Source organism: Plodia interpunctella, chromosome 20, assembly GCF_027563975.2.
Source record: "Plodia interpunctella isolate USDA-ARS_2022_Savannah chromosome 20, ilPloInte3.2, whole genome shotgun sequence".
In the NCBI taxonomy this organism is placed as follows: Eukaryota; Metazoa; Arthropoda; class Insecta; order Lepidoptera; family Pyralidae; genus Plodia; species Plodia interpunctella.
The window spans coordinates 5,542,781-5,570,510 of record NC_071313.1 but is presented as its reverse complement, the minus strand read 5'-3'; the positions used below and the strand labels follow the sequence as shown (position 1 = coordinate 5,570,510).

Here is a 27,730-nt window from a genome sequence, read left to right as displayed (position 1 = left end):
AAATTAAAATTGTTAGACATGTTTACTTGAAAATTTCCATGGAAGTGGATGTCTAGGTTTTAGTTGGGTAGTATATAAAGATTAAGATAATACATGTTGAAGGTGCTAATTGGCAAGTGTTACATTCAAATAGAAAGTTATACATATTTCCAAATGAACTGTTAAAGTTTTCACACAGTAAATATTTATTGTTATCTTGTCCATGGATTTGTCACAGTATTGTGCAGTATTGTACACTGCAATTGTCATAACTGTCTGAATTAACATATACCATCTAATTTGTGTGTGCAACTGTCTCTAATTAACATGTTGTATTTGTGCAACATTTATGTAGCTATGCAGCTTTTACCCTTTCTTGGCAGAAGGCAAACTAAAGTGTTAATTTGAGTTTATCAGAGATGATTTGCATCTTATGGGGGACTATCAAGGACACCAATGACTGTGCAAAGTGAAGGCTTCATGCCTTAGACAGCAACCCAGAAAGCACACAGATGAGAAAGTTAAGGGAGTACAGAAATGTGATTAATATGTACTTTCTAAAGATAAGTGCACTGGGTTGATAATCTGAGACAAATCATATTTCTGACTAAAATACCCTATGAATCTCTCATTGCCACTTTTTTTTTTAAATATGCAGTTCATTCCCTTTACCTGCTTTGATATCTCAATCCAAATCTTGTACATCATTGCAGGATACCCGATACCAGCTCTTCATGCTCCGACCGACACAAAGAGCATCCTGGATAGGTTTCGCCATGAGCTATCATCTCCTTGGTGACTATGAAATGGCCAACAGCATTCTAGACGCTTTCCGTACAAACCAAATGAAAGGCCCTTATGACTATGAGCATTCGGAACTGCTGCTTTACCAGAACATGGTGTTAGCGGAGTCAGGCCAGTATGAAAGAGCGTTGCAGCATCTTCACAAGTTCCAAAGCCAAATTTTGGATTTGTTGTCCGTGAAGGAAACCTCTGGTGAATATTTATTGAAATTAAAGAGGTGAGTCAGCACAATTTGCTATGTTGATTTTAAAGAAATTTGATTTGTTGGGGTTTGCCCAGCAAGTTTCAACAGTGAGACATAAAAACTATAGGTTAAAAAGACCAGACCAGACCATAATTCAATTTTTTTTTGTATATCTGATTCTTACTTCTTGCTTAATTATTGATTATATGTCAAGGGACCCCCTATAGGTTCCTATTCCCTTGTGAAATCGAAAAATATGTGACTTAAATGCTTATCCTTATGCTTATATCTTTTTATCATAAATGTGAAATTATTCAGAACATTCTTCAAAAATATATAATTTTGTAAGTAAGTTTTAGTCACATTCCCTAGAAAGACAACCTGGGAAGAAACTTGGTAAAATATTCATATAAAATTGACAAAAGGCCATCCTTTTAAAAACAAAACTAAGAATAAAACAATAAAAGAGGATAATTTTAACATGTGCATTAATGTATTTCCAGGTTCAAAGAAGCAGAGTCTGTCTATGAGGACCTGTTGAAGAGGAATCCAGAAAATGTGATGTACTATCACAAACTAATAGAAGCAAAGCAGCTCAGTGAGCCTGATGAAAAAGTGGCCTTCTTCAATGTATATAAGTAAGCATTTCGGTCCGTGGAGTGTGAAGTGCAGAAAAAGAATCTTGGAAAAGTGGGACCCTTGGATCTATTACTTTATGGCTGCGGAAAAAACTGACAATGCGCTCAGCTAATGCTCTGAACGCTGCAAAACTTCTGTTTGTAGTACAAACTTTCACACATTCATTTCTGTTCTTTAGGTAGAAATTCGCAGTAAAACTTTGAGGTGAAGTCTTCGCCATCACTATTATTACATAGTATAAAACAAAGTCGCTTCCCGCTGTCGGTCTGCCCCTTTGTATGTATGTTTAGATCTTTAAATCTACACAACGGATTTTGATGTCGGTTTTTTTAATAGATAGTGTGATTTCTGAGGAAGGTTCATGTGTATAATTTATTATGTTTTACCACAAAATAGTAGTAAATTAAATGAAACGACCGCTAATCAACTCTGTATCTCTATATGTAACTAAATTCGTTAAAATTATTTCCGAGATTTCACTATAAAAGACAATAGTATTTATAATGTTAGTATAGACATACTTAGCATACAAAAATATTGTAATATTCCAGGAAAGAGTACCCCAAAGCGATAGCGCCGCGCCGCTTGCAGCTGACGGAGGCGGGGCCGGAGGCATTCGGCCGTCTGGTGGACGACTACCTCCGACATGGACTGCATAAAGGCATCCCGCCTCTGTTCGTGGATCTCAGGTATTCTTATTGTCGTATTCATTTAGGGTCGCCAATGTATTAAAAAAATATACATTAAAAAAATGTGGAAGCATGCTGGGCCCGTAACCTAGTTTATGGGTTTACAGTAGGATCTCACACATTCTGTTACGGATATAACTCCTTAACACTTATTAAACCTGTTTTTACATTGTAATTATGCAATAAACAGATTTACAACTGAGTTGAAAACCGATTAAAAGTGTTACAGTTTATTTCTGTAACACTTTAGAAACAGACTAGATTAAACATTCTGCATTAGAACTACAAGAGAAGATTACAGAGCCATAATATCTTTTGTCCCTCATCATGTGCCCAAATAGTAACAAACATACATACATCCTCACAAACTTTCGCATTTATAATATTAGTAGGGTTGCGCATTTAAAACATTATTCTTGTATGTTTCAGATCGTTATATGCAGACCAAAGCAAAGCAGATACGATAGAAAAGTTAATTTTACAATACATAGAGAATTTATCAAAGACTGGTAAATTTAGTGCGGAACCGGACGAGGTAATTTTTTTAAAATTTTACGTTATTTTGAAAGTGAAATTTTGAAGATATAGTTTTAGTTTTAGCAACTCATTTTTAGGTAGTTCACTATCGATGAAACTTTCCACGTCGCTTCAGTTTCTTTCAACGGTTTACTTCACGGACATGATTTTTTTTGTACAAGATCTCTCTGACGACGACAAAAGTTTGTGGCAAAAATTACGTTTAAAAAAAAAAACTTATTTTGTGTTGCTCTCATACCTTTTTATGACCTCTCCTTTGCTAAATCTTCGTGAAAATCACACAACGGTTAATTTTGTAAATATTTTTACTATAATTTCCAGGTGGTCCAACCGGCTAGCGCTTTATTGTGGTCGTATTATTATGCGGCGCAACACTTCGACTATAAGGAGGACACCGACAGAGCGTTGCTATATATCGACGCGGCTATAGAACACACCCCGACCTTGATCGAACTGTTTATCGTTAAAGGGAGGATATATAAGGTAACACTAGCTTTTGTCAGCGGCTTCGCCCGCGTGAATTTCCCACGAGAATAGTATTTTTTCCGGGATGAAAAGTACGTATGTCCTTTTCCATACTTCAAACTATGAGTGGATAGTGTAATAGGTAATAGACAAGCAAACTTACTTTGTGTACTGAGTGTGAAGAGGTAATAAACAAGCAAACTTACTTTGTGTACTGAGTGTGAAGAGGTAATAAACAAGCAAACTTACTTTGTGTACTGAGTGTGAAGAGGTAATAAACAAGCAAACTTACTTTGTGTACTGAGTGTGAAGAGGTAATAAACAAGCAAACTTACTTTGTGTACTGAGTGTGAAGAGGTAATAAACAAGCAAACTTACTTTGTGTACTGAGTGTGAAGAGGTAATAAACAAGCAAACTTACTTTGTGTACTGAGTGTGAAGAGGTAATAAACAAGCAAACTTACTTTGTGTACTGAGTGTGAAGAGGTAATAAATAAGCAAACTTACTTTCTGTACTGAGTGTGAAGAGGTAATAAACTAGCAAACTTACTTTGTGTACTGAGTGTGAAGAGGTAATAAACTAGCAAACTTACTTTGTGTACTGAGTGTGAAGAGGTAATAAACAAGCAAACTTACTTTGTGTACTGAGTGTGAAGAGGTAATAAACTAGCAAACTTACTTTGTGTACTGAGTGTGAAGAGGTAATAAACTAGCAAACTTACTTTGTGTACTGAGTGTGAAGAGGTAATAAACAAGCAAACTTACTTTGTGTACTGAGTGTGAAGAGGTAATAAACAAGCAAACTTACTTTGTGTACTGAGTGTGAAGAGGTAATAAACTAGCAAACTTACTTTCGTATTTATAATATTAGTTACGATTATTGTGTGTCCACAATGCACATAAAACAAAGTCGCGTCTTTTGCGTAGACAATCTGTCATAAAGAATGCGAAATTTCATCAAAATCGGCCCAGCACTTTATCTGTGAAAACGTAACAGTCAGACTTTTGTATGTATAATTCATGCTTATATCATAAAAATGAGAGTTTGTTCACGTCAACATGGAGCAATGATTTTCATTGTTGAGACAGTTGGAGAGTGTCACAGATTACTTTAGCAGCTATCTTGTATCCTGTTAATATGATAAATGTGAAGGTTTGTTATGACGTGTGTGTATGTTTGTTACTCTTCCTCGTAAAATTTGTTAGACCGATTGTTATGAAATCTAATACATCGTTAAAATACAATCTGGAATAACACACCTGGGTACTTTTTAAATTTAAAATGAAATTCAATTTTCTCCACCGCTAGAATATAACCTGGAATTCAAATTCAAATCATTTATTCAGAAATTAGACTTTCACATGCACTTTTTCACGTCAATTTTTATATTAAATTGTATTTTCTGACTAGCTACAAATTACTGGTATATACTGGAATAACACAAAGGCTTTATCCCGAAATAGTCACTCGTAGTGTCAGTAGTCGTGTATCGCAGCACGCGGGCGACCCGATCTCGGCGTATCGGTGGCTGGAGGAGGCGCAGGCGCTGGACACCGCCGACCGCTACGTCAACAGCAAGTGTGCGCGCTACATGCTGCGCGCGGGGCACGTCGCCGGCGCCGAGGCCATGTGCGCTAAGTTCACCAGGGAGGGTACGATATATTATTTTATATTAGGACTTGATTTGGCTATAGATTTGACGTTAACCCTCTCAGGGAATGCTGTTGTTGCTTATAAGACTTTGTAACCCTGCGACTTTTATAGAGGACATGGAGTGATCCTATTCTAGGGCGCAATCATTACGTACGTTTTAGCACTGAACCGTGTGACACAAACACAGAGAGATCTCATTCCATTCAGTGTGTGACAAAAATATCATGTCCAAACAATTGAAGAGTTCCCAAGTCTGGAGAAAATATTGATTTGCAAGATGCCACCCAAATAGACATTGGGACATACATACATAATACATTGAAAATTAAATAAAAGCTTGTAAAAAGTAATATAGAAAATATTATAGTTTTCTATAATATGATATGGTCACAATTGATATCGATTTAGTAGTAGTAGACTGTGACTATATTGTGTATTTGGAATATTTAGCAAGAAATAATAATAAAAAAGTTATCTGGTTCCAGGAGTGCCGGCCACGGAGAACCTGAACGAGATGCAGTGCATGTGGTTCCAGACGGAAGCGGCGCTCGCGTACCAGCGCGCGCAGCAGTGGGGCGAAGCGCTCAAAAAGGCCCACGAAGTTGATAGAGTAAGACCGTTTAGGTTTCAAATTTGAATCTATTATAGTATGTTTTACAAGCTTTTATTTAACTTGCAATTTATGTATGTTCGGGTGGAATCTTGTAAGTCAATTTTGAAGCAGATATTTTCAACCGATTGAGCTGAAATTTTGTACACCCGTTTAGTTCAGATGACAATACGTCATTTTATTATAAGCATGACCTGATGGTGCACCCAGGAACCGCTCCCAATGAGGGAACTACTAAACGGTTTGCGGCATATTTTATTGTCACCCATTGAATGCATTGCTGACAAAAATGAAAGCTTGTGTCAAAAATGTTATTTTTGTAATAAACTTATTTCTTACTTGCAATCTTCACAGTTAAATTTTTTTTTCGTTTAACTTTACCGTACTAAAAAATATTTAAGATGTACTTTTGTTGAAATAACAGATTTTGCTGAACAATCAAATATTTTTCATGTCAAGTTAAACTTTCCGAGCTGTGTTAACTATATATATATTTTACCTCTCTTTCAGCACTTCTCAGAAATAATGGAGGACCAGTTCGACTTCCATTCATATTGTATGCGCAAAATGACTCTTCGATCGTACGTCGGCCTCCTAAGATTAGAAGACGTTCTCCGCTCACATCCGTTCTACTTCCGCTGCGCAAGAGTCGCGGTGCAGGTAACACTAATATTAGATTGCTGGACAACACTAGGGCACACACTAAGCAGCAATAGAAAGTTAAACAACTTACAGATTGTATTTAGTACCACTCTAAGAAAAAATAATAAATTAAATTAATAATATAAATAAAATTGATAGTGTTAAAGAAAATAAAATTATTTTGTTGGGTGCTGCACCGCACCCTATGGCTAAAACAGGGCCCTATAATTACTAAGACAAAGCTGCTGTCCTTCTGTTCGTCTGACTTTGTATCTAATAAATCGGGGTTATTATATTTAAATTAATATTTAAGTAGGATTTGAACCCACATCTATGACATTTTTTCAAAATTAATTATCAACCAAGTGTAATAATATGTAAAACAAAACTATTTTTTAATATAAATACCAATTGTATTGTCCAATTTTGTAATGGATTTTATTTTTTTATCGATTATTATTTTATTTTAGGTGTATCTGAGGCTATACGCGTGTCCGCTGCAGCCTGTACAAACCGTCACTACCACAGACACAGGTATCGTATAATTATATGATAGCTTTTGACCGCCACTTGTCCCGCGTGAATTTCACACGAGAACAGCTTTTCCCTCCGGAATGATTGATCTACGGACTCTTAGCTTTATGTATGCAAATTTTCACGAAGATTGGTTGAGCAGATATAATATTCTCTTTTAACTTCTATCTACACTCTAAGAAAATACAAGCCAAATTTCAGCTTTCAACGACTATTATTTTCGGTTATACGTTGTCTGTCCGATATTGATATGTTACAATTTACAATAATACACTCGTAGTTGCTTGTTTATCTACATGTATATATATCGTGTTTGTGTGCAAATAAATATTTGTATTAATTCCATCCGCGGCAAAATTTGTATTGTGTCCATACTAATTTACCCCCTCGCGCCTGAGTAAATGTATTAGCAATAGTTATTATTGGCGGCTTTGCGCTATTAATCGTAGTAATAATCCTACTAATATTATAAAAGCGACAGATTGTGAGGATGTATGTGTGTATGTATGTTTGTTATTAATATACATATCTTTGTTACTAATATGTATGTATTTTTGTTACTTATTCACGCGAAATCTACTGGACAGATTGTTGTGAAATTTGGTACACGGGTGTAATATAACTTGGAATAACACCTAGGGTACTTTTTACCCGAAATTCCCACGGATGCAAAGTCCCGGGGCGCAGCTAGTCCCTTATAAAGTGTTACATGTTATACATGACATGATGTTGTCTAGCATTTCTTTAGTAGTCTCTACGACAAATAATTTAAATGCGCTATTGTGTCAAATGCGGTCGTTAGCTCAAGGTCAAGCATTGTTCCACTGACCAGTTGGACTCACCGCCTTGGTTGATTTGGTGATATTAACCGTGCGAAAACGGTTGTACTGTCGACCGCATTTCTAGTTACCCTGCCGGGCATTTATGCCGCGGTAAAGAGGCCAATTTGCCTTTAATTTTATTAGGATAGGTTATGTGATGTCGACTGTACGTGTACATATTAGTAACCTGAACTGTATGAGTACTTAATTTTATTCTTTAAATTTAAATAAGTATAATCGCGTCAATCTATTCAAATTCATAACAAATTCGTATCTAATACTGCTATATACAAAAGTCTATACTGTGTAACTTCCAGTGCACTTGACTGTTTTTATTTGGGTCTCTTTTTTTCTCTCCCATCTTTCTAGTTACATTCGGGGCTGTGATGCCCCGGGCCTCACCCTAAAAAATAACCTTCCGGGCCATTATATTGAATTCCAAAAATGTTGAATTCAGGAAAAATTTTAAATATTCAGCTGTGATTTTACGACCGGCCGCCTGCTTGACGTCAGCCGTCCTTGGGACTGTTTTTATCACATAGTTTGATGTGACCACATCAAAAAAATTTCACATGCTAAATTTTTAGTTAATTTGTGCTTATAGTAGTGGTTAATACTTTAGAGACAAGCACAACACTAGAAGGGACAAAAATGACAATGTTCTGTATAATAGTGTCAATTTGCCATTTAAAAGTCTATCTAGATTTTATTCACAGTCAAACTGATTGCATAATAAAGAATTGAAGATTCAAAATTTTTTCCGGCTACGTTCCGTGTTCCGCGTTTTAAGCTGTTGCATTTTTTCTAGGTCGTATTGTAATCTTTTTGCTTTTCCTTATAGTTAGCTAAAATAGTTTTTACGATGAATAGAGCATTAAAATATTTCGTCTTATATTGAATTCATTATTTTTATTATTGTCGAACGCCCTCAACCGAGATTCTTACAGCATGTTATAAATATGAAAGTTTGTTTGTCTTTCATTCACATTAGTGATTGGTGTGGTGTGGTGACATAGGCTACTTTTTGCGGGCGGAGCCACGGGCAAAAACTCGTTTTATATAAGTTATTTATTATCCTCCATCTCAATAGAAACCTTTACGTGTAACTTATTTCCTACTAGCAGCCCGCTCCGGCTTCACTCGTGTAAAACCATATTGAAAAAGTAGCCCTATGGCAGAAGATTTCATCAAAATCGGCCCAATAGTTTTTGAGATTATTCATTAAAAACAAAAAATCTAAAAAAAACAAAAATAGATATATTTTATCTTAATAATATTCGTATGTTCAGATTAAAGGTTCTGTGTTCTTTTCTATATCCCTAAAAGTGTTTTCTTTTTCATGATGATCGTTAAGTATTTCAGGTGTGAATATGTATCAAATGAATAGATAAACAGATGCCACTACTTAACAATATTTAGATAATCAAAATTGTTTTTGCTACTGCTGTCGCTTTATGTCATTTATGTCGCAGTTAGAAGGACGGCGAGTCAATGATTTTATTTGTATTGTTTAAGTTTAATGCCAAATCGTTCACTTCTTTCATTGGTTATTTGCAATGGTGACTCAAGCGCGGAGACAATAATAAATATAATTTTGTAATATTATTTGCACACGTACTGATTCAATACCGCCGAAATATCACTTCACTTTTGTTTTTGTGATTTCTCTCGGAGCATTAAATTTAATATTATAAATGTCAAAATCTGTTTGTCCTTATTTCACGTAAAAAAATGATAAAGAGGAATTTTTGGCGTGGAGTATTTTACCAAGGGAGTGGTAACTGGCAACTGTTAGTAAATAAAAATAAGTAACTAGCTGAAGTAACAGAGCTTTGCCCGCAAAATCAATCTTTAAAAATGTTTTGCCCTGCTTTAAGGGCGATTATGAGTTATTATAACTGATAGATAGACTTAATATTTATAGTACGGCAGTATGGTAATAACAAAAACAAGTCACAAATACAGAATTTTAATATTTTATTCTTTGTTTAATACGATACAAAATCACAATGATCTGTCATTATTAAAAAAATAACAATTACAATAACAATTGTTATTATTAAAAAGATACTATATATAGTTCACATTTGCCACGCGTCATATCACAACAGCCCTGAAAGTTCATTTAGAATACTGACATAAATAAATTAATTATCATTATGCACCACATCTCTTAACAATAATTTAATAAATAGGCATCCATTAGCGTCCATTTCATTTTTCAACATCGCTCGGAAGTATAAACTAAATAATAATAAAAATTCGCGTTTTAAATATTATGGCAATAGGGCGACCGCCCACTAGTCTTTCGTTCCTTACACTACTTAGGACACTTAAACATCACATTTGCGCTTTATATTTACATAACACTGCACGTCGTCAAGACGTTTTGAGACTAGAGCTTTGGTTTCACCGTCCGTAGCCGGGCGTCCGGTATCTTTCCCGCGCCGCGCGCGCAGCCTGAGGCGTCAGGAAGTATACATGAGCGCCCTCCCCCGGCAGCCGATACGACACGAATGACCCTGGTCTACCTTCCCCGGCCGCATTTAATGGCCCTATCCATTCTGCATCAGGATTGATTGGAGGCAACGGTAGCCTGAAGTTCACTGCTGTGTCCCCTCCCAAATTTGGCCTGTTTAAGTCGTATTGCTCGCCAGCGTATTGCGGTCTTTGCACTTGACTCTGTTTGTATTGCTCTGATCTATATCCTGGATTTGGGATAGGTATGAACTCGCTGTCTGGGCTTACCGTCGGCCGAGGCAACCGGTCATTGACCAGCGTGTCGTCTGCCAAAGAAGGCGGTTTCTGATCTATTAGTTGTGCGTTTCTATACTCTCCTATTGGCTCGCTGTCGGGGTTTACCGTCGGCCGTGGTAGTCTATCATTAACGAGCGTGTCGTCGTGTAATGAAGGTGGTTTCTGCTGTATTAGTTCTGCATTACGATATGCATTAATAGGCTCGCTGTCAGGGTTTATAGGCGGTCGCGGTAATCGGTCGTTGACAAGCGTATCTCTATCCAAAGATGGTGGTTGAGTCTGGCTGTCAACGATTTTGTATGCGTACTGTATGTTGATGTTGTTGTCAATGGGAGTCTTGACGGTTTCTAGGGGCGGCGTCACAGCTAACCCGTTAATGTCTTGAGTGTCCTCGATTTTCTTCCCAAATATATCAAAAGAATTTCTCGTAATGTCATCCAAATATCTCTCGTCTTGTTTCGTGTAATATCCGTTCTCGATCGGGTTCGAAGTTGTGCTTGGTTGCTTGTTTATGTACTGGATCACTGAAGGCTTATTTTGTATAGGTATGTGATTTCTAGTTCCTTTGGGTATTTTACTAATAGGACTGTCATCGTAATCTTCGTCTCGCGTCTTCGATTTTGGGTAATATCTTGACGATGTCGGAGACTCAGTTGTCACTATGCTCTCGATAAGATATTGTTGGTGGTAGACTGGTGAAACTGACGGAGTTATTGCATTAAATTCGTTTGCTAGATTGAACGGTTTGCTGTAGCTCACCATAGGCCTGAATGGCTCAGGGTCCAATTTAGGCGCACGGAATGTCAATTGTTCTGGTCTTGGTTTCGCTTGGGTTTGGTAGTATTGGTAAACAGGTCTCGCTGTGATAGCTTTAGGCTTGTGCGAGTGGGGACGATGCGAATGTGTCTTTGGCCTCTTTGTGGTGAACAAGTCAATAGTCTGTTGGATATCCGCTATTTGTTGGAAGAACTGGTCTGGTCTCTTCTGTTGCTGGACGTATACTTGTTGCGTTCTAGGCTTTTGTATGCTGAAGTATTCTTGTGTGACTGTTCGAGGTCCTTGTTTCTGTGGCCAGAGGAAAAGCGCATCAGCTTGATCAATAGCTCCGTATGCGACGTCCACTGATGGTGTGAAACCAGATTGAGTATTTACGTTTTGGATTGATAGTGGTGCTTGACTTACTGGCACAGACTTGTAGTATTTCCTTCCATCGAAGTAAGTCTCAGGCGTCGGCGATGTCTTTGGCTGCTCGTCATAGAAGTAGAATGAAGCTAATGCGTCATTAGGTTTCTGATTATACACAGGTTGTAACTTTGTAGTTGGCACGTCATTTTGAACACTAGAATAATATGCTCTCAAAGGTACTGGGGTTGATGTAACTATGTCATTGATGACTACATTCGGTGTCTTGTCTGTCACATATTGCACATAAGGCTTCTCGGTTGTTGATGGAATCTTTGTATCGTAAATCTGCTCTGGATAATCGTAAATGACAGACACTGAGAGAGGTTTAGATGTAACCTTGGTCCTGATTTTGTATGCAGGTTTATCTGTTTTCGGTCTTGTAATAATGTCGTCAGGTAGATTTTGGATTCGTACAGGATTTCTTGCGGGTATGCGTAGAGGCTTTCTGTGGTTGACCCTTGGCGTCGTTTTGATTTCAACTGTTGGTGGAGTTGAAATAGTGCTAGGTACTTCGGTAGTTCTTGCAGTTTCAGTAGTAGTCGTCGTAGTTGTCGTCGGTCTAGCCTTGTACTTGTTTCGATACACCACAGGTGTAGGCGTTGGTTTTGCAGTGGTAGACTTGGGCCTTGTATAAGTCGATGGCCTACTCGTTCTTGTTGTTTCAGTAGTGGTTTTCTCCTCCATTGGGGCGAAAAAGTCCGGTGGAGGTGGTAATATTATTCCAGGCACTAAAGGTCCAGCCGCCACACTGTTATTGTAGTCACCGCGGTAAGAAAAATTGTAAGGCGGCGGATAGTAAATCGAAGGGTCGTCTTCGTCGTACAGGTCTGATTGGTTGCTCGGTGGTGGTAGAAACGCTGCGCCCGGAGGAAAGCCTTCTGGAAAAGTTCCGTTCATGGGTGGGAGGAAGGGGAATGCTCCTTCGCTCGCATTCCCGGGTAGGAATGGGAACGGAGGACCTTGCAACGGCGCTCCCCCGGCAGTAGAGTTTCCCGGATATTCACCCGGGGCGTAGGGCGCTCCCGGTGGGAATAGGAATGGCGGAGGAGGAAGAGGGCCTTCGCCCTCTCCTGCTGGGAAGGGTGGAAATAGGGCCGCAGGGACACTGCCGTTTGGTGTAAGGAAGACGAGCGGTCCGTTGTCGGTGAGTTGTACCGGAAAGGGCGGAGGCACTTTGGGTTTCTTAGGAAGCTTTACTTGCCTTCTGGGCGCCTCGTAGTCGTCGATCGGTGGCCATGGCCTTCTTTCGTTTTCTTTAGTACGTTCCGGGAATGAGCCACCTTTAAGAACTAGCAAATGATCTTCGGCTAGCCATATTTCCTCTTTCTTGAGACCACCTAAATTCTGAAGATTATCTTTAGTTCTAGTTTCCGCGTTGGGCTCGTAGCTTAAAATTCCCGGTCGTTTTGGTGTCTTTGGAAATATTTCATTCTGTATTAGGCCATATTTTCCTTCAGCCACTTGATCGGACAAAGTTTTTTTGTCCTCCTCGTCCTCTTTCACTTTGCCGTTCTCCTTGCCCTCACCGGCGCTGGACATGAGCATGCCGTCATCCCAGATGCCCTGGTTCCACCCCACGGTGCCGCCCGACTGGTCCGTCACGATCACGCCATTGAACTTTCCGCTTTCGGTCTTGTCGTCGAACGAAATGGAGTTCTTCGCGGAGCTGTGTTCCTTGTTTTTCATGTGTCCACCTATGAGTCGCCTGATGGTTCTTTGGGACTCGGCGGCGTCTATGTCAGGGACGGGCGCAAGACTGCGCTGGTCGCGCACGAACGAGTCGGGCGGCAGCGCGTAGGCGGGCACGAGCACGCTGGCGCGCGCATCGCACGCCCAGGCCAGGGCTAGCACCAGCGCCAACGCCGCCCCTCTCACCATCTGAAAGTTTACAAAACATTTCAATTAGTTTACATTGCGCAACTTCGACAAACTTACTTAAATATAAGCCAGGGAACTTATCTAAGTGTTATGAGATTAAACTGCTCGTTGTCGCACATGAGCGGTCGGAGTGAAAGGCTCTGAGACAAAAGCGATTTGGGCACTGGCGAGCCGCGCGCGACTGCCCGCCTTTTATCAAGTTTTACTAAACCACCTCCGACCCGGTGGCATTGAAAATCAAGCGTTTAATTGGAAATTGAATGGCGAATAGTCGCGAGACAGGAAGGCCGGTGCCTAAGAACGAAAAAATTATGCCGCGCTCAATCTTGGAATCATTTAAACAATTACAATGAACTTTGCTATGTTTGTAGGTAACTAATGGCGTTGTATAGAAACAATGATCAGCCGTTTTCACAACACGGATTGGCACGGGTATCGCAACGTAATGCTGTGTGCAGTCACGAAACGACATTATTGTTAGTATATAATGCTGTGAATAAGCGCGTTTCTCCTAAACAATATAGGATTTAATGTTGTAAGTGGAGTGGGTGGGATGTGACAAATTGAACTGTGAAATTTTATGAAAGGCGTTTGTGAAGCGTGATGGGTTTGATATTGTGGTGACAGAAAGAGACAATAATTGTAATAATGTTTCATTTATGATAAGCAACTGTGGCTTGAAGCGAATATAAATTATATTTATCAACCCTTTTCTTTCGTCATGGTTCTGTTGAAAGTAAATGCCTATGGCTAAGTTTAGCAACGGTTGCAAACATTTTAAGAACACTTTACTTAACATTTTACTTATCAGAGTTTTCTACAAATAAATTGTAATGTCGTTTCAAAATAATGATCGCATAAAATACTAGACGAACCAAGACATTTTAATTATTCCACCCGACTTGAATATTCCGTGAAATAGACCACATAAGATACTAGACAAGCCGGCACGACTTCGCCTCATTGTATGAAATAAACATAGATTGCAAAAACTACTAGACAAGGCACGACCCGGTGTTCGCATTATTTCTTATATCAACAGGGTTGCCACAACTTCAAAACTTTTATCGAACGACCTTATCTTTTTATTAAATTCACTAAATGTAATAGATTACGCACAAAACTACAGAGCTATGCCTCACCGGTTAGTTTTTGCAAATGAGCTTTCCTTTATACGGTTTGACAATACTATCTAAGTCTAAATAATGATCCTGAATATACGTTACACTTGGCAACCCTATGTAAATATAATGACCATAGATCACAAAAAGTACTAGACAAGGCACGAGCCAGGTGTCCGGTAGGTGTGGGTAGGGCTCGTGAAAGGCTCAGTCACCCGACCAGTAAGTTTCGCCTTCGATAAACTAGATCGGTAAACGTGCTAAGTATGCACTGAAAGTGTACCTGTTTACTGGAGTAAACCTGGTTTATGATCTCTGCATTCAGTCAGGGATATGATAGATTCGTCTTTTGATACGCTCAACAACGCCTGTTGAGCGCGTTGTGGACGGTCGCGTCCACGAGCTGTCGATAATTTAATATTTACATATTTATACCTTTGCAAAGATACTACTGAACATTATACAATTTTTTGCCATTTAGGAAGTTATATTTTAAGGTTATTCGATAACTAGTGTAAGCTATGTGTGTAAGAATTTAACTTTCAATTCAACTATTAATTCAACAGCGCTATGTGTTAAAATTTGGCATCTTTGATCTCGATGATGGAAAAATATATCTTACTATCTCTTTACCTCAGTGGTTTTATTGTGTTGATTAATTTTCGATTTTGTCGATTGATTACTAGAACTTATTACATGTTTATTTTCCATGGAAGTTCTATGGACAATGATGGTGACATAATTGTAAAAAAATTAAGTAGGTCACAAGTGTGTAAGCAGCCTAATCGGGGCGTACGCCAAACTGCATTGCACCGCGGCGCAAGCGCAAGTACTAATTGGTTCCGAGTGAATGCAATGTCTATGGTATTTTATAACGGTGATTTAGCATACAATTCGCTGTTGGAATCAAATTGGATTTTTGAAGTACATAGTTCTGTTTTTTTATTTGAAATCTGATAAAGTTTTGATTTTATTTCGAAGTTGTGTTTTGATTGTTTCTATCAAGGAATTTTTACGTTTTTAAAGACTACATTATGTATAATTATATTACAAGTGATTTCTTACACTTATGATATTTAGTATAGTGTTTTTTATTAATGATTATTAAACTAATGGTTCGTGCATAAAATATCATCCATATTTACCATCTGTATGACTACTATCGCGAATGATGTATGATTTTGAAAAATAATGATCACAATAATTACGAATGACCTTGATTCGATTAATAGTTTTCTGTGCTTTTTGTCGCACTTAAGCAACGGTTGCATAACGATTTACGGTTGCATCGATAACTATGTTTAACCAATAAACGTATATCAAATATTTAATCGCACGAAGTGAATACTGCAAATGCTTTGTTGCAAAGTGCATGCTCAATATGCTTTGACATTTAACGGTATCATCCTTTCATTTACAATATACATGTTTACCTTCGTAAAAATACCACATGTATAGGAGCTTTGTAAAATAACTATCATAATCATTAAACAAATACTCCGATTTTTAAGTATTAGAAGTGGTCATTTAAGTACTACAAGTTCAAAATCGTTGAAGTTGTCCCAATGACCGAAATCGGTCGGACATCATCATTATCACTAGAAGTTGTAAATCGATATCTGGCTGAATTCTTACTATATTAGAAAAAAATAAAACATAACTCGTTGAAGTCTTGAATTCTGAATACAACATTTATCTCTGAATTCAAAAGTTCGAAATTAGAACCAAGCGAGCAACTCCTTATTTGTCTGCTTTTAATGTTGTTGGCAACGCAGCATTGTAGTAATTATTTGACATGGGCGATGTAAAACTAAGACAAGCGCCCGCGGCCTTGCCAGCAAGGTGCCCGATTTTTTTTGCGGTCAACAGAAACGTGATTAACCAACCAGCTTGGGAGTGTCACGGTGGTCGGTTACAATACGAATCAGCCTTGCGGTCGCGTTATAACAATAAAAAAACGAGAATTCGGAATTCAAACATGATTTTTTTTAGTGTTGCAAGCTTTCTTTGCGGTCCCATTTCACTGAGACGACTGTTGGGAAATACACCCGTGATGCATTGATGATAATATGTATTCACAGTTCGTCTTTTGGCCGCAACTTTCCATTGGCCTTTGTCTCTGCATTTGGCAGACCAACAGGATATCGGCAACCATACGTTTCACGCTTTCCAATTAAAGAAAACGTAAAATCTCTCAACTATTGTTGTATCAAACTCGAAACACAGTAATTTATGCAATTATATAGACAAGTCAACAAGAAAATGAGGTCTAACACGACTGCAGACCGTAATTGCATGCATTGATCTCCTTGAATTCACGGAATGACGGAAAAGGTACCTATGTTTATTTATTACAACCCAGCAACTAGATAGTTATTACTTACAGCGCCAGCGTAGCATTTACTGACCACTCCTCGATATCCGCGCGGGTGCCGATGTAAAGAACTCTTGCGCAACAGAAACAAGAATGAGTTCTCAATCAATAAGTTGGACGTATGTTAAACAAAGTTTTGTCGCTGTGTGTCGAAACTGTAACGAATTGTGGCAACTGTGACATTGGAACGAATCGAGCTATTATAGCTTGTCCTTAAAGCCGAAATCGTAGGAATATCATCGCTAACTGGCGCGTGGCACGAACCACAATCTATCATTATATTTCGTGAGGTTTGAGCCGCAGCTGGAAACCAGACCAAAAGAGTAACGAAGTACGAAAGATTTGTTGCCAGGGCTGTCGTAAACAAGAATTCCGGTCAATCAACAGCAATTTTGGAGAGCAATTTTAAATCCATTTGTAGAAGACAAAACTTTTTATTCACAACTAACAAGCTTCCTCTCGTTATAGATAAATTAAGAAAATGATCATTGTTATTAATGAATTTGCCGCGTGATGTGGCAACCCTAATGATGAGCACGGTGGGCGCGTGCCGTCCTGATTGATCTCGGTCTCATTATAGAAGCCTTTATGCTATGTTTTGTTCAGAGGCAAGCCTTTTGTTTATGTCATATTTTAATGATCCCGGTGCATTGTATCTAAATTAACTTTATTAATCAACTAAAATAGAACCTTGCGCAATCTATGACATTATTAATGATGTCTACCGCAAATGAGATGATGGCTGCTGTCAATTCAAAACTTTAACGAAAGCCATTTAAATTTGTCCTCGTTCTAAAATGTTAAAATAGAACAGAGGATAAGCAATAAGAAATTTAACAAGAAATTAACTAAACATATTGCATTGCATATGCAAAGTTAAAAGGGCATGCCTAGGGATACCGTAGGCCGTGCGAAGTGGAGAAGAAAAATAAAACACAATGTCTGATCCTGTTCTCTGACCCTCTTGTCCGAGGAAGAAACCGGGAAAGCGGTCAAATGAAATAGACAAACTATAAAAACGCACGCAAATAATCTACAAGCACAACGTGACAGAATAGAAGCTATATATAGCAAAACCCATAATCTCGTTCCTAAATTGATTGAAGATGAGTCAGGAATTCAGATAGATTACTGCAAAGGTCTCTAAATGTCGGTTCATGGAAGTTGGTATTTGCAGCTTTAGAAATAGTGTCATGGTTTAGTGCATAGCGATGCAAGTTGTCTAGCATTCGCGGCCAAGGCGAGCCCATCGTGGACCGGTTTCGTATTCACATCGGGTCATCTCGCTGCGTCTGTTATTATGTCATTTCTTGATCTTACTGGCTATTAATTTGCATCTGTTGCAGTGTTATCGTCTTTTTATAAGTCAAGTTGATATATAATTTTGCGGCGTTGCTCTAACTGCGAATTTTTCTTCGTGTATTTTAGTGAGTTGATTTAACTTAATTCAATTTGACATTGTCTATGGTCATGGTTGAGGATTGCTTTATATAAATACTAGCCGGCTCCGGGCTTTGCTCGGACAAAACCATAAACTTTATTTAGTAATCACACTAGTTTTTGAGTTTATTGCGTTCATAGACAGATGCGACAGAAACTTTCTATATTTTGTATGTTTTAATAATATGAGGTTATTTATATGTTTTCTTTGTAAATACGTAAGTTAAAATTTTCATATGTTTTCCCTTTTAATTCCCTTCACCTGCAGTGACAATTGTATCAATTTCATCTCTTATATAACGTCCATTAACATACATAAACAAGTAATTAAACGTCAATCGAGCAACCTTGCATTTTAATGTGGGAATTCATAACGCCTCCAGCTTGTTAGGACCGATTTAGATTATCTGGTTTCAGTTATAAACTCATGCTTTGTACAAATTTAGCTTTGTGTTGTTGCACAATACCCTCGCCGGGTTGTGTTGGTGGATAAGTGGAGTCTCGGTTAAATCAGATTTACCTGATTTATCGATTCTAGGTGGGATTATAATCATATTGATGAGGATCCCCTGTACTTCCTTTGATACTTTAAAATCGATTTATTGTTAACCTGTTGAAATCATGATAATTACTTTATATGTAGCCTATGTGGCATGAAATATATAGGAGATTTTCTATTAAAGCTTAATTTTCTTCGAAAAGTGTTAGTAGCAAGTTCCATTGTTATCTATGGAATGTAAGGTCGCTTTGTGAAAAAAACTGATCTGATTCTCCGAGTCGTGACTGGTTTCTGTGTTGGAGTGCGCACGCGCCAGGTTCGCGGCCGTTTTAGCCTACGTCCTAGGTGCACGACGGCACGCTGTATGACGCGATGCGATGCCTGCGTGAAGTGACTACTACGACACCATTGACTTTCAAGGAAATGATTATATCTAATTTTGTGGATTGGCTTCGCGTCGTCGCTCTGTCTCGTGTCTGCCGGTTTTGTCGCTCATTTAGTACGCGGTTTTAGAGCGAAATATTTCATGCCGTTTCTATTTATTACGTGCTCTGTCATGTGCCCTATTGTTACACTTCTATGATTTATATTTTACCAACTTCGAAATCTCCAAGGTGACGTGTTGAGTAAGCATTCCAAACAGATGTTGTTGCTAGATCAGTTCTGTTGTTGTCTCTCGCCTGTTTACGAAAACAATCATGTTTTGCCCTTGAATGTATCAGCCTTCACACTAATTAAATATTATTAAAAACTTCCGCGTAAAGTTTATATAATTCTTAGATAATTGCACTGTGGAATAGAACATAATATTCTTTATTTGGATTCGTAAGTTCTTGGAAATAAGTCGAGAAAAAAAAACTATTTTCCCATAAAAGTCCATGTTGCATCTGTAATGGCTTAGATTATTTCTCGTAATCTCAAGAAAATCCGAGATGAGATTTCTTAGAAATGACCGCGTCCAAGTGATCAGCTTTTGTTGCGCACGCGCTTTCCTTTGTTTAACTTTCTTGCGCTTTTGTTTCGTAATTCCGAATAGCCTATCCAGCCAGTGTTATTGTTAACATAATCTTCCATATAATGCTCGTTCTCATACAGTAATTGCGGTTACAGCATAGTTAAAAGAAATTTTACTTTTGACGTGTCGCTTGTTGACTTTTGAACTCTTGTACTTTATTTCCATTTTGTACCAATTACGTTTCTTGTTATTATTATGTATTAGAGTTATCTTTTGGGTTACCTAAATCGTCTCTCGCTTTCTATTTTAAATTAAGTATCTATTCAGATTCAGATAAATGATATGAGTTTCGGCGTTCTCAAGAAAATCTATTGCATGCACTCTGTTTTTATAAATATAAGTTTGTTAAAGAGGAAAACATTTTCTGTACTTTTATGACAATATTTTTTGTTCTATTACAGGTACGTAAGTTTTGGCGATATCTCTATATACGGGTATGTACAATTTTTACTATACGCGCGTTATGGGCGTCTCCTTACCTGTCCGCGGTGAAGTAAACACCAATTATCTGATTCTAAATTGATAATCGTCGCTATTAGTTAGTTCTGTATTGTTTAATATGAGCCACTCTTGCGCAATGGGTTTCAAAATTTTTCCGCTGTTCTGGCTCTACCTTTTGGTGGTTTTCGGAGCGTGGCGGATAATAGGCAACCTTAGATTGCGCCTGAGTCCTTCACGAGGAAAAGCTGCATATTTAATAACCACTTTTGTAATTTATCGCCCGGAGGAAAATTATTATCAAGGTGAACAAAAATTGCGACGATGTCTGTCTGTATGGACCTGGGCCGCTCTAATGTGAAATATGCAATGAATAGGAAATAGTATATATGCGTGAATTGTTATTAATGAAGCCACAGATTTGGAAGAGATAAATTTCCTAGTTTTGCTTAAGGGTAAACGTACAGTCACCTCAAGACTGCACATGTCAAGTTACTGTACATGAACAAATTTGTACAACAAGTCTATCGTCACTGTTCACTGTACCAGGCTTAAACAGAGGTCGTCCTATTACGTAATAAATATTAGTGCGCGTTTATTATTGAATTGTAACAACCGTTTAGACGAGACTAAGCGTCTATGCAGGCTGTAACTCTTCCATACAATGAACGTGCACGCATATGCATTACGCAGTGTGCCTGTACCGGCCTCAAACGTCACATAAACTGCTGCGTGCAACTTTTTTTATATGCTCTAAGAAAATTCTCCCAAGGTGAAAATTTCTGTATCACATCAATTTATGCTAAACAAAGGGTCTTTTATTATGACAAGTGACGTTCGCCGGTGATTAGAGATCCGACAGGCGCAATGCGCACGAGCAAATAATTGCTGGGAGTTTGTGTCTATTGTTCTGTGTTAGAGATTCATGTATTTTGTTGGTTGTAGAGCGCGCGCAGCTAAAGTAAAGAAAAAATAGGAACGTAGATCCCGATGTTTATATGTATTGGGAAGAATGCGCAGACGAGAGAGAGCTCGAAGATAAATAGTTATTATATTTTTTGTTACATTATGTGATTTTTCTGACCTATATCGTCAGACGGACTACTGCGCAAACATGTTTCTAAATCATTATTATTGAAACATTACTAAAACTATTTTAGCAAATCAGTATTTACAATATATAAAAATGTGCTATACGTACTTGTGTATGCAAATGAGTAAAGCGTAATGTAACCTGGGGCGTAGACGTCTTAAGCGTAATAAAAAAGTATGTCGTATTTATTGCATAAACAAATGACGAAAGATCTGACTTGTTTAGTGACCTTGATTTTATTTAGGTTTTCTTGTTTTTCCAATTTTTTAAACCAGGAATGCATATAACTAGTAACATGGTAGTCAAAACGATCGTGATCTCAAGCGGCCGCTGTCGGCATTTTATGTATTTTTAACCGACTTCAAAAAAGTGAGTTCTTAACTCATAGCGAACTTTTATTTGTGACGAGTGCTCTGAGTAATACTAACACTACGAAACAAAACAAACGCGACAATCGTTACACTAAAAACAAATCAGCACTCTGTACATTGTTTTCCACTCTCTTTTTCTCAGATCTTTTTCAAATACTAGTTTTGTGATGTCTGCATTGTTTTTTAATTCATTTTTTCGCGCGAGCCGGATCCCATTTTTTTGTCGGTAGCCGCCATGACGCAACTCCTTTATCATCACATGTAAATTATGTTGATTTTTAAGATATATGTTTGCGAACTTGTTAGATAATATACACACAGTGTTATTAAGTTTTTTTTTTCTGTTTTTTATATAATTGGGGCGAGGCCGGTGCCTGATGTCATGTGTTTAGTTTTTAATAGATTTCTATATTACTTAGTTGTTTATTGAATACTTTGTATGGATGTGACGTGTGGTATCTTGTGATTCACGGAAAGTCAACGTTGTATCTGTAAAGATTTGCTCGCGGAGATCGACTTATCATATTTAGCGGAATTTTTATATTTTACAAATATTTCTTGTGTATACAATGCAATTGTAGTCTTTTGTTTTAATCATCTACGCGAAAGGAACATATATGCACAATTGCACACACTCATGCATTGTTAATAGACAAAAATAAATTCAAAATTAATATTTGAAACGATTAGAATAAATCATTAAATATAATTTAAAAAAAAATGTTCTATAGATCGCGCTACGAACCAGATTTGAAGTCATTTTTTCATATCTGGTTCATATAAGCATTATGTTACTAATAAAACCCAATGCCACTAACAAACATAACGTATGGTAATTAAAAAAAAAACGATTGACACAAATCTTTGTATTACTACAGTCGATTATCCATTGACATTGAGCTGTCCACATTTAGACCACGTACGGTCTCAGGTGGCATGTCTATCACTCTTTAGCATGTCATAAGTCTATGCCATATTGTCATGTACCATTGAAGCGATATGATTCATTGTGGCCACACCGGCTTACGCCTTGACTTTCATATGATAATTTCAATGTTTATTACCTAGAATAAATACAGGTTTGTAGGCTACTTTCTTGTAAGTGTAATGTTCTAATGCTTTTGTAAAAGTTATGTTTCTCTTTCTCACATGATGAGATTTCTCAGGAAAGCTGAGAAAACATAAAGGTATATTTTTTAAATGTATGCAATAAAGAAACAAGTACCGGGAAAATAAAACAAGTACCGGGAACCGCAAAAAAAAACCTACAATTATTGTAGAATACAATTTTGGCTCTGAATTTATGGTCGGCCGCTTGCCTGATGACAATGGGAATGCTGTCGTTGCCTATAAGCTGTTTAGTCAAGATTTAAAAAAAATAGTTTACGGATAGGTCCTATTTTAGGGCGGAAACACATGTCTCAAACCTATTCCTATTCCTAAGTTTTTTATTCCGATTCTGTCTTAAAGGCTTTATTAATGTAAAAAAAATATTTCACTAAATAAGTAAAAAAACTACATTTATAACGTTTTTTCATTTATTTCAGTCATTTCAATTTGCTTTACTGTTATGTTATTATTGTTTTCAAAAGAAGTAAAAAAATTCATCAGTATTTATTCGGTAAAAACTTTTTAAATATTTAGTAACCAGGTATTTGCCAACTGAAAATATTACTTTTTTACGTTATTATTGCGATTTTTACAGCACTATGTTACTAAAGCATAGCGCATGCAATACTGCCCAGAATTATGTTTGTAACAGACTGATCTACCGGTTTATCGACATTTATATACTAACAATCGAACAATCTATCACCATTGTTGCTAATTTTAAATGCATATAACAGGTTTACTCACGGAAACAGACATATAAAATACTCAGTTTGTTACACACATCCGCATTTTAATGGCTAACGATTTTCTCACATTAGTACCGGGATATATGCTGAACTAACGTTCAATTGTTTTAAAGTAAAACTAGAGACTGCCAGTGTTAAAACTTATGTAATAAATGTACAGTTGTTTAAATAAAGAAAACCAACTTTTTAAAATAAAAACAATGGCAGGTTAAACCGATGATAACATAATTTAAATCGCTTAATTTTTAATTTTGATGGCTCTATCGTGTAGCCAGACGATGGTTTTGCCAATGCAGGGCTGTATTTAAATCGTAACTGTTACATTATCAGATTGACATTTAATTTGAAAAAAGAAGAAAGTCTCAAATACCTAGGATGTTTGTAACGTTGTTCTTTTTTATGGATTAAATTTTATTAAATTCAACAGATTACAAATACGAATCTTTATTAACTAGTAAAATTTTGTTTTTGTTTTTTATTTGATTTCTTTGCACATATTGATGATATGTGCTTCTCATACAGGTTCTTAATGTTTGCATAGTTATATCATGTTGACAGCGGACAGCTGCGAAGCTTAGGAAGGCTTTCGCGGCACTTTCCTCGGTCGGAAGACGACAATTTGCTAACATATGACGCCATCTCAGGAAGTGAATCAGGGGTTATATACTAGACTCGTCACTATGATAAACCTTCGAATTAAAAAAAATACGTATATGTTTATTGTTGATATTCGATTTAATACGCGACCTTTGACGAGAGGTTACCACATACCTATCATTAAACATATATTTTTTTTTATTTTGGAAAAACATTTTTGCACGAAATTTACTAAAAAAAACGCATAAATGGTGGACTTATCTTTCCTCCGCTGTTTTTTGCTCAGCAATAAGAGGGTGGACTTAAAGGTCATATGGCATTTCTCTATAATTTAATTACTGGAAATTTTAACGCGGGTGTTTCTAACGAAACTAATTTTTGTTTACAACATGTGATGTCATTATAAATTGTTGCTTATAATCTAAACGGAATGCAATCACAACGTGATATAATGTTTTATCATAACTATCTTTATTTGGTCAGCATTAAATTAAAAACATCACGTAATAAGCTATGACATACTTAGATCTTATAATTAAATCATGTTTTGTACCGTTATGTGAATAGTGATCGGGTTTTCCGAAATGACAGAAGCTTAGAATGAAGATAATATACCTATTATTCTGTGACTTATAAGTTATGACGTTATTAAGCAAATAAAAATGTCCTGCGATATTTATGTCCGTTGTGCGAGTTTTAGGATAAAAATGCTGTAATTAAGTTCGTAATTAGTAACTTTTTCAATTGAGTCGAATTAAACTTATGCCTACAAAAGTTAAGATTTCTGAATCAAAATTGTTTTTAGAAGGTTTTATTTAACTTGAAATATGTACGTTTGTTCAGGTGAAAACTTGCAACTAGATTTTGAAGCAATTTTGATCACAATGCATGATCTTGTGTTTAAATATGAAATTTAAATACAAGATTTTGCCTTTGTGTCTTGATTTTGTATATGAAAAGAGCATGTAACTTTTTAATTTATTCTTCGCTCGAAACAAATGTTTACTGTAGCTAATTCGGCTAAACGGCTTAGTTAATGAATATTTATTTATAATGACTAATTCATTTTATGAATGAGAATGTACAGCTGTTATTAATTGTCTAACATTATCCAACGCCTCATTCAGAGTCCCACGCTTTCCAGAAAATTAAAACTTCGCTGTTGTGACGTGGGTTGTAATCTTTTTTTATTTGTTTATAAATCGCTTCGTGCGAATCCGTCTTATGTAAAAGTTTATGAGTTGTGGATTAAACGTTGGTATGCTCAATTTTTTATTTGGATTGATATTGCTTTATTTTCTAATTAAAATTTTTGTAACTTACAGATTTGAATGTATACTGTGTTGCAAGCAAGGAAGTAAACGTATTAATACGAAACTGCTGTTGCATTATCCTTTAAACACTGCGATGCATTTTGCGACAGTTTAAGCAAATTAACAGTGTCGTATTCATTGGACAGGTTGGCGGGTTAAGCAATAATTGTTCTCGTGTAAACGCTCAGTAAATGACTTTGGTTGTATATTCACACAGGTGTTTCGTGTCATTGAAGTTTTCTGTCGAAGGCCCGTATGAGAAACTCTAATATTGTGTCGCGATACGAGCCGCATTGTTTCTGGATTCCGATTGTTGCCGCGTCTAGCCCGTGAGATCTGGGTCGGGGGTATATCGTCAACTTAAACACAATCTTACATTTTGTCAAGCGGTAGAGGCTGCGGCTGTAACACTGTAGGGAAACACTTCTTCAATTGCACATCACAGGATGCAGTCACTTCACTAAGTTCACTGGTGGATCACTGGCACATGTTTGACTTATGTTGTTCGGTTGCGGGTAATGCTCGTGTCCTAAGGGTGACTGTTGCACGTGTGATCTGACAGTCGCGCGGCGCATGAGTGGTCGCGGTGGTAGGGGGCGCCGATGTAAATACTCCAGCGTAGCGCGTGCGCGCCGCCCACGCACACAGACTCTGATATCACGCATACAGACACACGACGCGTCGTCGCGACGCGGGGTGACGCGCGAAGGCTTCACTGGTAAAAATAAATCGAATGTGATGCTCTTGTCGCAGGACGAGGAATTTTAGTTTCGAAAGCAGCATTCGTATTGGTGCATGATTTTATATGAATCGTGACAATTTAATCTTTGTAAAATTGCGGAAAGTTTTTTCAGGGAAGTCATATTTTACCTTCAGTTTTGTTGTTTTTCTGTGTTGCTATTCTGGCTCATTTCGACCAACATAAACGAGCCTTTTCAAGCTCGAAATAGCATAACGCACCAATACAGTCCATCAAACTTACAGCTATGGAGCCTTTAATTGAATTCAAGTCATGATTTGCGATGATTGACATACCATGCTTGGCGAAGCAAATAAACATTGGAAAAGCCGAAACGTACGGGGATCCCAAAACCCTAAGGCAGACATTATGTAAGTTATTATAATATTAAAACTGAAGTAAATAATGGATAATAAGCTGAGATAGATGGGATATTCCAGATATCTGCGGATGTAGAAGTAACGCTAACGGTTCAAATGTTTGAATAATTCATGCTGTGATATAAGGATATGTACTGAGGCATTAGAGATAAACGGTCACGTATTATTGCTTCTATTACAGATATTTTCCTTTGTAATTTTGCTATGGGAAAGGGGTAAATCGAATTCTTTTTTAAATTTATTCCGGTCATCAATTCCACCAATAAGCCGTTATCCGGCTGAATGTGGACTTTGAATATCGTGACTTTTGGTTCTCTCTACTCCGTATAAAATAGTCCATCCCGGCTCTCCGTGGCTAGATCGATGAGATAGTATTTCCACGTATATAATGGAATAGACTATATGAAATTGGAAACGATAATGTCCTGGATTATACATCTCGTTACAACTTTTGATGATAAAATGGTTAAAGCTGGTTTAAAATCCGCTTCAGCCGCCAGTTCCTTTTTCGTAGACGTAATGATTGTGTCGTGTACCAACGGAAGATTTTTTCTTTCTCTATTTGTATTGCTTAGTTTTGTAGGTATTGAGAACGGTTAAATAATATTGTGTACTTTGAGTCACGCATTCAACTTGTCTTATGAATTCAATTTCCGATTTGAGTCACACGTGTAATATTTTCTGTATTAATTTAGTTCCTATATCTGAACCTAAAACAAATCTTGAACGTGATCCGTTGTTACAACATTATGATGCAATAATTTTTACTCGATTTCTTGAAAGTCCAAAATTGGAGTTTGTAAATAGTAATATCACAAATTATGACGGAGATATAATGGGACAAACGTGCGAAGAAGTTGCAGATGACACTCCTAAATAACCCAAGGACGTTTACAAGATAATTGTAATAATTTGTACTACAATAACAACAAGCATGACACGGTGGTTATTTTTTAGCTAATTGTCTGAATTCAAGTTACCGTGAAGCTAATATCCGCTAAGCCTGCTTCAAGCAAGGTGTAACTGTCATAGTAGTTAATAAATTTAGTGTATAGGGAACTAATCTGGAAGGTTCGAAATCTACGCATTTGATTCATACCCATTATCAACATT

At 37.2% G+C, this 27,730-nt stretch overlaps 2 protein-coding genes across 2 annotated transcripts in view; one reads left to right on the top strand and one right to left on the bottom strand.

Annotated features, from left to right (window-relative positions):
• The window catches only part of Naa15-16 (N(alpha)-acetyltransferase 15/16), an 86,041-nt gene that overhangs the window by 1,290 nt on the left and 57,021 nt on the right, over positions 1-27,730 (top strand). Inside the window, exons 4-12 of the mRNA XM_053760411.2 lie at positions 693-1,000; positions 1,471-1,605; positions 2,158-2,295; positions 2,725-2,830; positions 3,154-3,315; positions 4,794-4,950; positions 5,437-5,561; positions 6,072-6,221; positions 6,674-6,737. Of these exons, the coding sequence (XP_053616386.1) occupies positions 693-1,000; positions 1,471-1,605; positions 2,158-2,295; positions 2,725-2,830; positions 3,154-3,315; positions 4,794-4,950; positions 5,437-5,561; positions 6,072-6,221; positions 6,674-6,737 (1,345 nt within the window). The remainder of the gene's footprint in view (positions 1-692; positions 1,001-1,470; positions 1,606-2,157; positions 2,296-2,724; positions 2,831-3,153; positions 3,316-4,793; positions 4,951-5,436; positions 5,562-6,071; positions 6,222-6,673; positions 6,738-27,730) is intronic.
• Positions 9,519-26,094, bottom strand: LOC128678689 (uncharacterized protein). The gene is made up of 2 exons (XM_053760409.2): positions 25,875-26,094; positions 9,519-13,378 (listed from the first exon to the last, which is right to left on the bottom strand). The coding sequence occupies exon 2, from the start codon at positions 13,376-13,378 to the stop codon at positions 9,968-9,970; it is 3,411 nt and encodes a 1,136-aa protein (XP_053616384.1). The 5' UTR covers positions 25,875-26,094; the 3' UTR covers positions 9,519-9,967.